A 16,532-nucleotide genomic window follows, 5' to 3' on the forward strand; every position below is an offset into this window, starting at 1 on the left:
AAAAAAAAAAAAAAAAGAGTAGGTACTGTTGTACCCTCCAGAAATGACAAGGGAGAATTCAACTCTTCCTCAATCAGATGAGTTAGATTCAATAAAAATTGTATAAATGTTGTTTCAATGAAAAGACACTAGAAACTACATTCTTAAGGTTATTGGTGTATAATGGCAAAATTAAGTATTTTTTGCAAGTTTATAAAGCAAAACTACACCTGCAAGTCCAAAATTGGTACAGGGTTTTGCCTTGTGACCTTGCTCTTTCTGCAGGTTGAGGTAAAAGCAGCGAGTAGCATATAGTTTATTGCAGCATCTCCAAGACATTCTTTAGGTGCTATCAGGACATGTAATAATAACTGGCATTTAAAGCACTTTATCTGCATCACATTCCTCTGAATAACCTGGTACTCTCTACTCACTTGTAGTATTCTTCTTCCTAATCAAAGTTCTTCTTCATCCTCTTTCCTCTAGAGATCACTTTTTAACCTTGCTTGTACAGTGATTGTCCGTTGGTATTTTTACTGAATGTGCTGCTCGCTTGGTGAAGACATAGCTAGTCTACAAGATACTTAATGGTTTCTGCCTTGGTTAGAAACCTTTATTCTATTTTAGTTGTTCTTGGAGCTAATGATGATCCTTTTTTTGATGACTTGGAATTTTGCTTCTCAGTGCTTAAGTACATTGTTATTTATAAAATCAAGGCTATTGGTGTGCCTATAAATTGTTTGTTAACAAAATGTTAACAAAGACATAGTAAAATTTTAGACCCAAGGCACTTCATGAATGTTTGATGAAATAATAAAGTTTAGTCATTCAAAATAATGGACACAAAACACTGAAAGCACAATAAGGAGTTTCAACGCTTGCCAAAAAGATACATACTTCATTTCTTTTTCTTTCCCATCTTTTATCTTAATTGGGTTATCAAAGGACTTCTGAATTACACTTCTTTTTGTCATGTTAAATTGATTTTGAGGCGTGGCTTCAAGAGGGACAATAATGCAAAAGAAACTAATTTCTATTAGTGAACACTAGCTTTTGTCTCTCTAGCTATCCACAGAATAGAAAAAAATTTGGACACAGTCTTTTTTCCACTATATGAGAATAGACTTTGTCTTTTTTCCTCATACTATAGCTTGCATAAAAATACTGTGTTTAGATCCACAGGGGTGGGGAACCTGCGGCCTTGAGACCACATGTGTCCCTCAAGGTCCTCAAGTGTGGCCTGTCGTTTGGAAAGGACTGCATTTGAGGGCATAGAGGGCCACATGTGGTCTTGAGGCTGCAGGTTCCCCACTCTTGAAACTATTGTAAAATGATAATATTCTCAAAGATAATATATCCACAGCTCAGTCTCCAGGGCCAAGATTTCTTCTCTCACCATACATTTAATAACTTGAATCCCAGCATAACTTCATGGAGTCACAAAACTTATGCTGTGTCTTCTCTGGGACAAAGTGTTAAAAATCTGTCAAAAATTAATGGTTCTTTAGGGTTTTATTTTCTTTCACATTGGTAGAGAGACTTTCCTCCTTTTGCCAATGAAATCATTGGTTTAGTCTCTCCTCACTACCTTCTCCCACCCCCCTGTGAAAAAATATTGGGGTGAAGATGATACTGTATGAGAGTTTATGTAAAATTTGTCTTTCATTCTGTTTTAGGCCCCTGGGACTACTGGGAAAACAGGGAGTTTAGGAAAGAAACCTGGTAAGTTGTAATTCCTAGTATTTATTCTGAAATATTTTAAATGTAAATGATAATTGATCCCAGTCGTGTTAATTAAGGCCAAATGCTTAGGACAAGAACAAAGGAGACTTTTCCTGAGACATCTCCTTATCCATCTCTGTTTTCTAGGGATATATAAGAATTGCTTATGTAGTTGAGAAAGGTTGGTATTATGCCATAAGCACCTCATGAAAAGGAAAAATGTAAAATGGTAGTAGGTATAAAAGAATATGAAATAATTTAGCTCTCCTGTGATAGTAAGGAAATGGATGACTTCAGAGTGATGAAGAGGGTATTATGGGGCTACCAGATTGCTGGTGCTTGGCAGTTTCACAGGCATATGCATTTCTTGGGAGGATGTTGCAGCCGTGATTATGCTCATCCAACAGTTAATACATACAACAGAAGACAGTAGCAGAGCGTAAGTGTCATAAGGCTGGGTTGTAAACAAGAACAGATTCATTTCAGAGGCATCAGGTGATTTCTCTCACATCCATTGAAGGTACAAAATTACAGTAATTTCTCTGTCTTTACATGGTTTTTAGTTTCTGTGAATCATACTTTTGGAAGTAAAAATATTACTGATAATTCTTGAGAGAGAACAAGTACACCACTGTATATAAAGGGATTTTTACAACATACGTGTTTATTTTACCTGACATATTTTGATGTTCCATTGAATGATTATTGGAAGAAAGATTATTCGTTGCTGGGAGAGAGAGTATTTTCTCTGAGGCCTACAGATCTTACACAGCAAGGAAAAATAGATAACCAGTCGCCATGGGTTTTCACTTGAGCTCCAGAAATTTGGCTCAGGGCATTGAGAGCAAATAAGCTTTATCTCAAAATTCAGGCCTGCTGAGAATAATTGAATGATTCTAGAGTGTCTGAGCGCCTTTATATTTGATGCCCAGATGAGTTTAAGCTTTCACTGAAACCCTCCTTGCGTTAGTGAGCTGGGTGTAGCTTGTCTGCGTCTTGAGAAAACAAAGAAAGAAGCAAAGTTGGTGGCAGATTGCTTCCTGCATGTGCCAACTTCATTTAAGAAAGAGAACATTGGAAGCCAAATAGGTCACCACTTTGGATTTTGTCCATCCTAAACAACTCTTTTAATCTAGAGGTTTTCACCAGTTTTCCTGGTGAGAGCTTTGAAACTCATTATTGCTTACTCTCTAAGTACCAAGCAGAATCATCTATGCTTTTATTTAGTTTTACAATGGTGTGAGCATTTCCATGAGGGCAGTTTAACCTGTAAATGTAAAATGGGAAATGATGGAAGGTATGATAATTCCTCCTTGGTTTGAGTAGGGAAGGAGGAAATTCTACCATGGGCTAGGGCATTTTTCTGGTAGAATTCAGTCCAAAGGGGATAGGAGAATAGACAAGTTTGTTATATATCTCTTCTGGAGGCTCAGAGAATGATTATAGATGTGCCAGTGTTCACTGAAAGGAAGATTTTGTTTTTTATTCTCTGAACCTGCTATGCCAATAGAGATTGATTTTCAGAACTGTTCTGTAATACTCTTGGAATTTTTCCTTTGAGATTTTAACGTTCAGAAGTATAGAACCATTTCCCTTTCATATGTGTGTGCTAAATTGATAACTGCACATAAAAAGCCTTTTCTAACTTTTGGATTCTTCCCACCAGAGACTGTTTATACCTTCACAGACTACAAATTGATTAGTGAAAAAATGTTTTTCCTGAAGAAAAAGATCATAATGGTAGTAGCAAGGGTACTGAAAATTTAGATTTTAAGATCAGCTTTTAGAAATTGAGTTGGTTTTTAGCTCTTCTGAGCAATGCAATGATCTAAGACAATTCCAAAATACTCATGACAGAAAATGCTATCCACATCTAGAGAAAGAACTATGGAGTCTGAATGCAGATAAAAGCATACTATTTTCTCTTTTTTGTTGTTGTTTTTTGTTTTTTCTTTCTCGTGGTTTTTCCCTTTTTTCTTCTGATTCTTCTTTCACAATATGACTAATGTGGAAATATGTTTACTATGATCATACATGTATAGCCTGTGTCAGATTGTATGCTGTCTTGGGGAGGTGGAGTGGAGGGAGGGGAGAATTTAGAACTCAAAATCTTACAAAAGCAAATGTTGAAAACTAGAAATAAACTTTAGAAAAAGATAAATGTACTCTATGGAAAAGAGAAAACAGAATCTTGTGAAAAGAAAAAAAAGAGTGGGAAGGAGATAGAGTAGATTTCTGTTAATTTTTCAAAAAAATAAAAAAAAAAACCAGTGGGAAGAATGGCTATGGAATGTTGCATGCCCTTTTAGATGAGGACATAGTAGTATTAGTTTTGTTTTATTGTTTTACTTTATTAGGAGACTCTCACAGAGTGAGGGTAATCTGTAAATGTTTTGAAAATAAAAACAATACATGTCAATAAAGCTTAGTAAAAAAAAAAGAAATTGAGTCAATTTGTAAGAAAAATACAATTTCTCTCTCTTCCTAGACTATAAAAGAATGAAAAACCTTACGTATTTTATGTGAGTTGTATAAAATCATAGAATCCTAGGACTATGACAGGACCTTAGGAAGTGAGGTGAATTTCTCTACCTAGCTAGCACATGAGGGGATAATGACCAAGGAACTTTTCTAATTGCTTTGGTGTTAAACCAACCTAATTTTTGATGCTAGCTGTGGACAAGGGAAAGGTGGTGCTAGATTTACTCTAGTGAGTCACTCATTTTTGTTTTGATTTTCAGAAATTGCCCAAGTTATCGCATCTTATACTGCTACTGGCCCAGAACAGCTTACCCTGGCACCCGGACAACTAATTTTGATCCGGAAGAAGAATCCAGGAGGATGGTGGGAAGGAGAACTTCAAGTTAGTTCCTGTGTAATTTGTGTAAAACATCATGTTCTAATTCTAACACATAAAATGCCGAAAAGAGAACACTTGGTAGTGTTATATACTTGGTAGTATATGTTCTCCTTCAAATGCCCATACATTTTAAAGATGGAACTTTTGACCTCCAAGATGGGAAGCCACCTTTCCATACGTTCCAGAGTCAAATTACCCTGTCATCTGAGCAGCTTGTATGCTTCTTTCCTCCTAATCCAGAAAGATTCAGGACTGACCCAGGCAGAAATATGAAGTCAGCAAAGTTTGTCTTTGGAGGCATACTCCTATGCATTTCCTTCCTCCTTTTTGTGGTGGAGTGGAACGATTACTCAATTTGGAATCCAAACACGTTAGATTAAATAGCCTTAGCTCTACCACTTTTTAGCTGTGTAAGGTTGGATGAGTCACTTTAACCTCAGTTTCTTTTTCTTTAAAATGGGGACAGTACTTCTTCATAGTGCAACTTTGAATTAAAATAATGAAAATGAAATAAATTTAATATGAAAAATGAAACAAATGAAATGTGAAAAAATTAAATAATTACTGTGTATAAATACTGTGTAATCCTTAAAGCACATAGAAATGTTAGCTATCTTTATGATTATTATTACTACTACTACTTTTTCCTCTCATGCTCCTCCTAAGTTGTCCCGTTTTGCTTTAAAACACAGACACACACACACACACACACACTCTCTCTCACACACACACATACACACACACAATTTCCATCTCTTTTTTTTAATGTGTCACTCACCAAAACAAAAAGACAAATTCAATTCAACACATATTTATCCAGTATCTACTACATATAAGTGCAGATCAGAATATAAAAGATGAACATGACGAGGTCCATGCCCTTATGGAACATTCAGTCTAGAATGATAAAAATAAAACATGTATAAAAACAACTTTCTTACAAAGGAGAGTATGAAAGTGTGAAAGGGGTGCAAATATAACATAAATTGTTAAGAAGACGACCAGTGCCAGCCTTGTTTGATTAGTGTTCATATTCTAGTCACATAGTATAGGAAATTACTTTGATGAGAGAGATTTAATGGTTACAGAACGAAGTAGGGGATACAGAATGGGTATCAACCACCATTACTTCCTGGAGTGAATGTTGTCACCGCAGCTACTGAACTATCACCCTGAACATTCCTGGATCATCCCAGACCTGTGATTCCTGATTATGTTACTGGGAAAGTAAAATGGAGCTCCAAGTGATTCAAAACCTCTCTCGTAGGTAGAAATTTTAATACTCCAAAGGAAGGTTGTATGGAAAAGTACTTATAGTAAACTCATGACCCTGACTGGGGATTTTATCAGTGCCTCCCATTGTGATATTGAGTATGGCCTTGTGAAATATCCCTGGAGAAAGTAGGTCCTGATCATAGGTGTTATCTGTTTGCTGTATCTCTGAGGGGAGGCAGGAGCTAGGGGAAGCTGATATCTGGGGAAGAAATAAGTAAAAGAAACAAAACTTAAAATGAACCTTATCTCTGGGAGTTAGTGAGACTGGAGGAGGGTTGAAAGGGATGTTATTGGCAGCCTAGGATGAAGGGAATGTGCCTTTCACACCAGTAGCTTATGGAATAAGCACAGGACTTAAGCCTTTTGAGTCAACTCACAAGCCAATAATCTACTTATGTTTTCTGCCTTTTGTATCTTACACCTGCCTCCATCAGTCAACAAAGATTTCTTTTACATGTTTGTGCCTGGGAATCTGCTAGGTGTTAGGGAGACAAAGATGAGAATGAACAGTCTTTGCTCCCCTAACAGGGAGACAGTGTGCGTGTGTGTGTGTGTGTGTGTGTGTGTGTGTGTGTGTGCACGCACGTGTATAAGCATTTATAAAATATGTGCAAGGTAAAATATTATTTGGGCGGAAGGGGATGGCACCTACAGCTGGGATAATTAGGAATGGTTTAACATAAAAAAAATGCTGAAAAAATCCTTAGCTTAAGGATATATAAACCTGCATTTTCTGTTGATAGTATTCAGGAGGCAACTGGGATAGTTCAGTCATTGTGGCCTTGTAGTCTAAGCCAAAAATGATCCATCATCCCAATTATGCTTTTGGTAGTTGTTCCTAGTGGTACAAAGAATTGGGCTTTGTGGTTGAGGGTTGAGTAATCCTAATGGAACTAGTATGATACACCTAAATAAAGGCTATTCTTTCTCTAGCCTAAAGAAGACAAGAAAGGAGAGGGGAAAAAAAGAAAGATAATTATGGAATTTTTTAGAGTTATTCAAAATTGTAAGAATTTTAGAGTTATTGGTAGGGTTACATTTCTTCTGTCCTCAGGGGTGTGCCAATGTTTAGCACCTGGCTAGACACACTTTTAAGTTTAATCTGAATTATTAGCATCATGGAATACATTAATCTGAAAGCAGATAGGAAAACTTAAAACTATTAAATCAATAAATGGGATGTTCCAACCATCGACACCCATGAAGTGGGATATATACAACCTTTGCTGTATAAGTTATCAAAAAAATCTAAACATTAGCCAATTTGCATTCATATTTCTACAAAACAAATCACAAAATTCAGTCTACAATGCAAGCAGTTTGTTCTAGATTATAAACTCACCATTTTTCAGTTTTATTGCTAAAGTCATTTATTCTAATTACTGTGTATTATCACGTCTTATGCCAGCTATTCTCTGTTCTCCATATTACCCAGAAATCTCTCTCTCTCTCTCTCTCTTTCTCTCTCTATGTGTCTCTCTCTCTCTCTCACACACACACACACATACACACACACACACGCACACACGCACACACACAGTCTTCAAAGCCAGGCTTCTGCAACTTAACTTACCTTAAGGTCACAGAAAAGGGAAGGCCACTTTCCTGAACTATCAGAAGGGGAGATCTGTACAACAGCAGGAGGCATCTGCTCTTATTGCCAGACAGTCTGTTCTAGCAGACCTGAACTGTGAAACATCTGCCTACTTCTTCTGGTCCAACTAGATTATATTGCTTCTGGTCATGTAACCTCCAGCTAGGCCCAAAGCTGTATCTCACTTCTACTTCTAAGGATGATAAAACTTCCTCTTGAAAGATCTGCCAATGAGTAAATCAGTTTGGAATGAGTAGTATCTGGCTGCTACATACAAACCTCTACTATGAGTTCATGTGACTCATTGGGGACCATAGTATTTGCCCGAGAAGAAACTATCCCATTTTATAACAAATTATCTTCCTCCCACCCCGCAACATACCCCCTGACTCATTTAGGCATCATAGCCATATTGAATGGAGATAGGTAGGGAAGGGGCAGGATTTTTCTCCCTCTTACCCATACTGCTAAGGGGAATCAGTATGTTGCCTAATATTAAGGAGGGCTAAAGACAACTTATCACCATATAGATTTTCTGGCTATATTGGCAGCTCCAGGTAGGTAGGTAGGTAGGTAGGTACCATGTCATTTATCTCTTTTCATTGACCACAGTGCCTAGTAGAGTGCTAGGCACATGCTAGATGCTCAATAAATACCTGTGGAATTGAATTGAATTTCAAGAAAGAAGGGATGACATTGGGAAAATGTGAATGTAATCAATGGAAATATTTAGGCTTAAAGAATTTTTGATTAAATTTAGAGGATTTGGAATAGGCATGTCCAAATGTGCTAACAGAGTATAGTGCTTTTATGCAATGCATGGGATTCCCCTCGAACCCCAGTTAATGTAGACCTGGGAAAGCTAGAATATAATCAGGAGGTTGAGTTGTTTAACTATAAAAATACATCTAAGCCAAGGTTTTAATATGCATGAGTAAAGTGAGAATGCCTCTCTGATTGTTCAAGAGGAGAACAGTCTATTGATAGATCAGGTGAACTGGCCACACCTCCAGGGGCTTTAAGTAGCAGAGCCCTGGATGAATTTCAGTATTTTGAGTTGGAGAGTACTAAGACATTTGCAAACCAGGTGCTACTTGTGGAGAAGACCCTTACAGGAGAAGAAATTTCTCTTCTCCCCTCTCCCATTGACCAAATTGCTTTGAAGAGGAGCTACTAGACTAGAAGGAGATACAGCATTCAGTGGGGAACAGAAGACACATATGTTCCAGACTGTCAGATTCAGAGTGATAGTCACCAGAGTGAGGCAGCAGTTTCAAAAAAGCTTGACTCAGGACAGTGAGGTGGCACAGTGGATAGAGCACCGGCACTGGATTCAGGAGGACCTGAGTTCAAATTTGACTTTAGGCACTTGACACTTACTAGCTGTGTGACCCTGGGCAAGTCACTTAACCCCATTGCCTAGCCCAAAAAAAAAAAAAAAAAGCATGACTTATAGCAATAGAGAGTTAGAGTGTAGAGAGAAGCTGAACCTAGGAACCTAGTGTTAAAACCCTATGAAGAATAAAAGAACTTCTAAAACCAGGTGCCAGAGGTTGTGATTTGCCTTTATCCCACATGTATTCTACACATTTCACTGCCATTATACCCTAAATTTGAGCCCAGTCTTCCCATGAATGCTGTGCATATTTGTGGGAGAGTTTATCCTAAGTTTATGAGGGGGAATGTTTTGTAGTTTTCTTACTACTTCATAAATAGTGCTCATACTATGTCCTCGTCAGTAAATGCCTTTCCCAAGAGGCAATTATATACTGGCTGATTATTAAAGGAAAGAACACTAGTGGGGGCTCATGAGTTTAGTATTTATCTAAGAATATAGTCCCATATACTTTCCTCCTAGAAACTGAGGTAGCAGCTACCTTTGATCTTGGGATCCATCCTATGAATACAAGTGCAAATTGCAAGAATCTCAGAGAGATGCTTATATACAGAGAGATTTGCAACATGTAACAAACATGTCATGCTTAGAATATTTTTTTAATGGGCTTGTGATTTCATTGATGTCGACAACTTCTGGTGAGGAAATTCCTTCAACCAAAGCAAACTAGCAATTTCTTTGGAATATACAATCTTAGAGAGCTGCCTGAGGCAGTTTAAAAGTAGCCTTAATGTTCTCTAAGCAGAGGCAACATGGTGCACTGGATAGTGAACAAAGCCTTGGACACATACTGCCTGTGTGTCCTGGGCAAGTCAGTTAACATCTAGGCGCTCCAGGCAGCTCTCTAAGATTGTATATTCCAAAGAAACTGCTTGTCTGCTTTGTTTGAGGGGATTTCCTCCTCAGGAATTCTTAATGTCAATAAAATCACAGGCCCATTAAAAAAATATTCCAAGCATGATATGTTCATATAGCAAATTTCTCTGTACATAAATATTTCTTGGGGATTCTTCCGTTTTTGCACTTGTATTCATGGGATGGATCCCAAGTGATTAGCCACTCAATTATCTGAAACAAATAACTTAGGGAACAAAATGACCGTAATAATAGCAGTGTATACTTAGAACACATTTGAAGGTTTACAAAGCATTTTCCTTATAACAATCTGATAAGGTAGGTAGTGTAAGTGGTATTATCTTCATTGATGTTAAGTGATTTTCCCAAGGTTATAAAGTTAGTAAGAGGCTAGACAGTATTTTAAACCAAGGTCTTCTTGACATGAGGTTCAGTGCTCTTTCCAGTAGAAACATTCAATTAACAAGCAAACTTAATTAAAGTGCTTATTATGTACTATGTACTGTGCTAAGTACTAGGGATACAAAGAAAGACAAAAACAGTATACCACACTAATTTGAGAAAAGGCTTTTACTTCTTATTTTCAGCTACCCCAATAAGTTTCTGAATTCAAAATGGAAATTATTCACGTAATGGATTAAAATCATATCTAGATTAGCTACTTTGTAATTTAATCAGTGAAAGATTGCTCCAAATGACTAAAAATAAGAGTTCATATCAAAACAACCTTGAGGTTCCAACTTAGACCCCCAAGATTAGCAAAGGTGATAATATATGTTACTAGCCAATATCGGATAATCAGTGGGAAAGCAGGCACACTGATGGATTGTTGGTAAAACTGTGAAGTGGTTCAAACATTCTAGAAAGAAATTATGATCAGAAAGAGACTAAAATGTCAATATCCTTTGATTGAGAGGTCTTACTGCTAGCTTGTATCCCAGGGAACCCAGTGACAGAGAAAGGCCCCATATATACCAGAATATTTTTTCAGCACTTTTTGCAATAGGAAAGAACTGGAAACAAAAGAGATGCCTATAAATTTGGTAATGATTAAACAAATTGTGAAATATGAATATAATGGCATAAACTCTACTATAGGAAATGATGAATATGATGAACACAGAGAAGAATGAGAAATATTCTACGAACTCATATAAAATGAAGTAAGCCAGACCAGGAAAACAATATACACAATGACTATATATAAATGAAAACAACAACAAAGCTCAAAACTTGAATACTTTGTAATTATCATAATGAAGCTTAGTGCTGAAGAAGGGGTGAGAAAATGCTTCTTTCTCTCTTTGTTCAGATATGGTCTATGGGATTGGAAAATTATATGCAATCCTAACTCAGCTAATATGTTGCTTAACTTTACTGAACTTTTCCTCCCCGCCCCTCCTCCCCACCTACTGGCTTCTTGCTTATTCTTTGTTACATAAGATAGTTTTGAGTGGTAGAGGAGGGAAGAATATATTTGGAAAAGAAGATGATAAAAAATCAAAAGATATAAAATTTTTTTTCTTTTTTCTTTTTTTTCTTTTTTGGCTAGGCAGTGGGGTTAAGTGACTTGCCCAGGGTCACACAGCTAGTAAGTGTTATGTGTCTGAGACTGGATTTGAACACAGGTCCTCCTTACTCCAGGGCCAGTGCTCTATCCACTGCACCGGCTAGCTGCCTCCCAAATTTTTTTTTAAAGAAATGTAATGTCCAGAGCAAGAGAAAAGTTAGTCTTTTTGATCTCTGCCCTGGCCAAACCACATCTAGGGCACTGTGTCCATTTCTGAACACCACATTTTAGAAAAAAAATGAACAAAACTGGAAGGTGAATAAGATAGTGAGAAGATGTAAAATTATGCCATACAAAGATTGGTGGAGATAACCGGAAGTGTTTAACCTAGAGAAAAGAAATCTTAAGAACATATGTGATCACTGTCTTCAAATATTTAAAGGATTGATATATGGAAGCAGAACTAGGTTCATTCTTTTTTTTTTTTTTTTGGTACCAAGGATACAGATTTTGGTTCAACATAATTCCTAATAATAAGAGCTATCCAAAAATGAATTAGGCTCCTGAGTGGAGTAGTGAGAGTTCTTCATTCCTAGAAGTCTTCAGGGGGAGGGTGAATGTCTATTTATCAATCATGTTGTATATGGGACTCAAACTTTTGAGGTCTCTTCCAACACTGGGATTTTATGATTATTGTCTTGTGTAATTTTACTGGTTATTCAAAATCTGAAACTTTTAAAATGTATTTATTTTCTTCTTAGGCACGTGGGAAAAAGCGTCAGATAGGCTGGTTCCCAGCTAATTATGTAAAACTTTTAAGTCCTGGTACCAGTAAAATAACACCAACGGAGCCACCTAAGTCCATAGCACTACCTACAGGTAAGTGACTTAGACTCTTCAATTGAAAAATAGTTTTATCTCAAAGTTGGTTTTTCCGTTTAGAGTCTTCATAGTCAAGGCTTTCTCTTCCTGTATCGAAGCATTCTCTCAGCATTTTCAATAGCTCTTGGAACTGAGAAGTTTTACTGTGTTTAGTACCATAGTACACAGGCAGCAAGGTGGTGCAGTGGATAGAGTGCCAAGCCTGGAGTCAGGCAGACTCATGTTCCTGAGTTCAATTCCGACCTTAGACACTTAGTAGCTGTGTGACCCTGGGAAAGTTGCTTAACCCTGTTTGCCTCAGTTTCCTCATCTGTAAAATGAGCTAGAGAAGGAAATGGCAAACCACACCAGTATCTTTGCCAAGAAAAAACCCGAATGGGGTCATGAAGAGTCGGACATGACTGAAAAACAATTGAACAATAAGTACCATAGTGCCTTTGTTGGAATATTCTTGTAGAAAGAATCGTACATACTTTTTACATTAAAAGCAAGGTTATTTATTGATTTTCTTCTAAAGAATTGAATTGTGTTAGGAAGGCATGGGGGGAGATGGAATAAGGAGTAAGATGTAAGAGTTTTTAAAAAATAAGTGTTAGGAGAGGATGATCCAAGATAACAGCATGAAAGGAGAGAAGGGAATCAGGTTTTTTACTTTATACACCCTATAAAAACCACAAGAGAAACAACAAAGAAAAAAATATAACTAAAAATCCACACAAGAAAGCAAAATTAAAACAAATTTTTTTTAAATGAGCAAAGAATAAGAGCAACAACAATGATAGAATAGGTTGACAAATTCCCGTACTATGAATGCAGACCTTAGTGTATCCTAGAGAACTCAACCAGTAAATTATATTGGAACCACCATCATCACAGGCCAAACTTTTGCCCACACTCATCTGGATATAACATAGATCCTTAAAAACTTAAGAGTAACATTTTAAATTGATGTCTTAATGCCAAATGATCATAACCTCCAACTGCATGTAATGAAAAATTTTCAATATGTAGAGACCTTGCAGAAGAGATCCAAATCGTGTGGAACAGGATGAGTTATATGCCATTGCTGTTGTCTTATTTGCTATTGGAGTCATTCTGAGAATGGTTTCTATGAGCCTACAGAGGATGAGCTTATTTCATAATATTTTTATTTGACTACAGAAAGCACTTATTTTGTGTACCTGTACAGTAATCTTTGGAATGCCTTAATGCTAGCATTTTCCTTCTATTGATTATCTCCTATTTATTCTGTGTCACTTGCTTGTACATAGTTGTTTGCATGTTGTTCCATTATAACGTGAGCTCCTTGAGAGCAGGACTATCTTTTTGCCTTTGCTTTCTATCTTCTCTGTAGGATATAAAGTGCCTCACACAAAGTAGGTGCTTAATAAATAAATAAATGAATAAATAAATAAATAACACATTCAATATAAAAGAATAATAGCAGGGAAGAGACTTGTCCTAGGACTGTTTCTGTCTAAACTTCATTAAAAGAGATGAGATGTTAATTAATGATAATAGTAAAAAGAGTAACAAATATTAGAGCAATTGAATTTGCTATACAAATGAAAAATAATAACAAAATTATAATATATTAATAATAAAAATAATAAATACTCAGAGCAATTGAATTTGCTGAAGTAGCAGAAGCTACGGAAAGAAAAATAAATATAAAGAAAACATATGGGATATGCAGAGAGACTCTCAAATATAGACCATACATTCAAAGAATTGACACTGGTAAGAAAAGTTTATCACAAGAGTAAATAAAAGAAGAACTTAAAGAAAAAAAGTCATGGGAGGAAATCAAGCTAGAATTAGAAAATGCTAAAAAGAAAAACCACACACTTCATGGAAGTAACGAAAAATAAATATAGTTGCCTTAGTTGCCTAGAACAGAGATTTCAAACTCAGCTTCCAGGCAGCCCACAAAAATTCCAAATGAAGCCAGAACCAGATTAAAATATAATTGGGGAATGTTTAACAAAACAAATAAAAATACAATAAAACACAGATCATGTTAATTTGTGGTTTTCTAAGTCACTATGAGGCCTATCTGTTTCTGTTTGCATTGGACCCCACTAAGAGTCAGGGGACTTGTCCTTTGTCACACAACCATTATATGTCAGAACTGGTCTTGAACTCAGGATTTCCTGGCTTCAAGGCAAACTCTATGCTATGCTTCCCCTTATACAGAGGATACAGTAAAGAGAACATAAAAGAGGAATTTCTAAAAATCTAATGAAGCAACTGATAGCAGATTTACTATATTGAAAAATAGTATTGCATGACTGGTTGGATATATGTGTTAATAACGACTAAATTATCAAAATTATTAGAAAATACATAGATTCTGGATGCCCTTTACCAGCTGAAGAAGACAGACCCCAATGTGGCAGTCTCAGGATTTCTGAGATCTCAGAAAATTTAGTAAAGCAATACCATTGAATTTAGAATCAAAACACCTGAGTTAAAATCTATTGTATAACCTTGGACAGGTCATTTTAATTCAGTGAGGCAGCTCTTGGTGCAATGGATAGAGTACTAGGCCTGAAATCAGGAAGACCTGAGCTCAAATGTGGCCTCTGATGATTCCTAGCTGTGTGATCCTGGGCGAGTCACTTAGTTTCTAGGTGCCTCAGTTTCCTTAACTTTAAAATGAGCATGATAGCAGCAGCTATCTCAGGATTGTTGTGAAGATCCAATGAGATAATTTTTTTATTATTAATTTATTTTGATTTATCAACAATCACTTCCATAAGCTTTTGAGTTTTAAATTTTTCTCCCACTCCCTCCCCAAGACAGCAAACAACCTGATATAGGCTATACATATACATTCCTATTAAATATATTTTCACATTAGTGATGTTGGAAGAAAGAATTAGAATCAACAGGAGGAACCACAAGAAAGAGGGAAGAAAACACAACAGAAGAGAAAAATTAGCAAGCAGTATGCTTCAATCTTCATTCATACTCCATAGTTCTTTCTGTGGGTGTGGATAGCATTTTCCATCATGAGGCCTTTGGAGATGTCTTAGATCCTTGCATTGCTGAGAAGGGCTAAGTCTATCAGTTAGTCATTGCACAACATGGCTGTTATTATGTACAACATTGTTCTGGTTCCTTATCTATAAAATAATGGGTTGGACTACACTCTTTTTTTATGATTCTTTGAACAGTTTTCCTAGGGAGCTGGAGAAAAAAAATCCTAGAATTAGCAAAAATATCCAACAAAAGACAAATAAATATGAAAACTGTAAGGAAGTATGAGATGAAATATCAAATATAACTTTGAAAAAGAAAACTGGTTAAAGATTTAGTCAGTACAATGCTCTGAGGGTTCTATTTTGTTAGGTTCTGGTTCATCTGGTGAATAAGAATGAGCACCACCAAGTCTCAAAATCCACTGTAAAACAATAATTAAGTAATAATTGTCTGGTAGTAGAAAAAGATTAGAAAAATAGATCAGTGTAACAGAATTAGAGCACAATGTATACAAAAAATTGTTTGATAGGCTCACACTTAAAAACCGGTAGAGAATGAAACTGCTGTGCAGGAAGGAATACTATGTGGCCAAAAAAATGGGTTTAGATCCGTATGTCCCACAATGTCCCACAATAAACTGTATCAGTGATCTAAAATTTTAAAGTTATTTAAAAATTGGAAGAAATGGGATAAAACATTTACTTTAACTTTAAGAGGAAGGCCATTTTAATGAAATAAATAGAAAAATTATTGATGGGTTTGAATATTTAGAGAGAAAAGGATTTTGCACAACAAAAGCAATGAAAGAAGAAATGAACTGGGAAAAGTCTTTGCAGAAAAAATAATCAAATAAATATTTCCGATAATAATTTGATATACAGATATTATAAGGAACTGCTACATGATATATGATACATTATAGGGCAGCAATGGTGAAAGGATATGAATAGACAATTTTTGAAGGAGGAAATATAAACTGTTAATAGTCCTGTGAAAAAAAGCACTCCATAATAATCAGAGAAGTACACATTAAGACAGCCTAAAGATAAAACCCGTTAAAATGACAAAAATAGCGAGTGAGTGAGAGAGGGAGAGAGAGAGAGAGAGAGAGATTGAGATTGAGAGAGACTGAGAAATTGGCATGGCTGCCAGGAAACATATACGTTGTTGGAGTGACTGTGTATCGATATAGGCATTTTGGAGATCTATATGGCAATATACAGTGTCATAAAAGTAATCATACCTTTATACCTGGTGGTCTTTTGCTAAGGCTTTATAAAATATCAGAAAATTTAAAAATAATGTAAATATAAAAAAATTCATAGCAGATACAACAAAAACATTTTACTTGCTTGTTTGTTGATTCCTTTGGTTCTATCCTGTTAAAAGCTTATGATTTTATGTAAACTTTTATTTTAATAGTGTTTTGGGGTAATTTTGAGGGGTTTGGTGGTTTTATATATGTTATATATGT

General features: G+C 36.0%; 1 protein-coding gene across 3 annotated transcripts in view; it reads left to right on the top strand.

Moving 5' to 3' along the window:
* Positions 1-16,532, top strand: part of ITSN1 (intersectin 1) — a 283,395-nt gene that overhangs the window by 190,006 nt on the left and 76,857 nt on the right. For all 3 annotated transcript variants that reach the window (XM_027875448.1, XM_027875446.1, XM_027875447.1), the window contains 3 exons: positions 1,656-1,701; positions 4,443-4,564; positions 11,953-12,070. In XM_027875448.1, the coding sequence (XP_027731249.1) occupies positions 1,656-1,701; positions 4,443-4,564; positions 11,953-12,070 (286 nt within the window). The remainder of the gene's footprint in view (positions 1-1,655; positions 1,702-4,442; positions 4,565-11,952; positions 12,071-16,532) is intronic.

Source organism: Vombatus ursinus, unplaced genomic scaffold (genome assembly GCF_900497805.2).
Source record: "Vombatus ursinus unplaced genomic scaffold, bare-nosed wombat genome assembly UNPS02014809.1, whole genome shotgun sequence".
NCBI lineage: Eukaryota > Metazoa > Chordata > Mammalia > Diprotodontia > Vombatidae > Vombatus > Vombatus ursinus.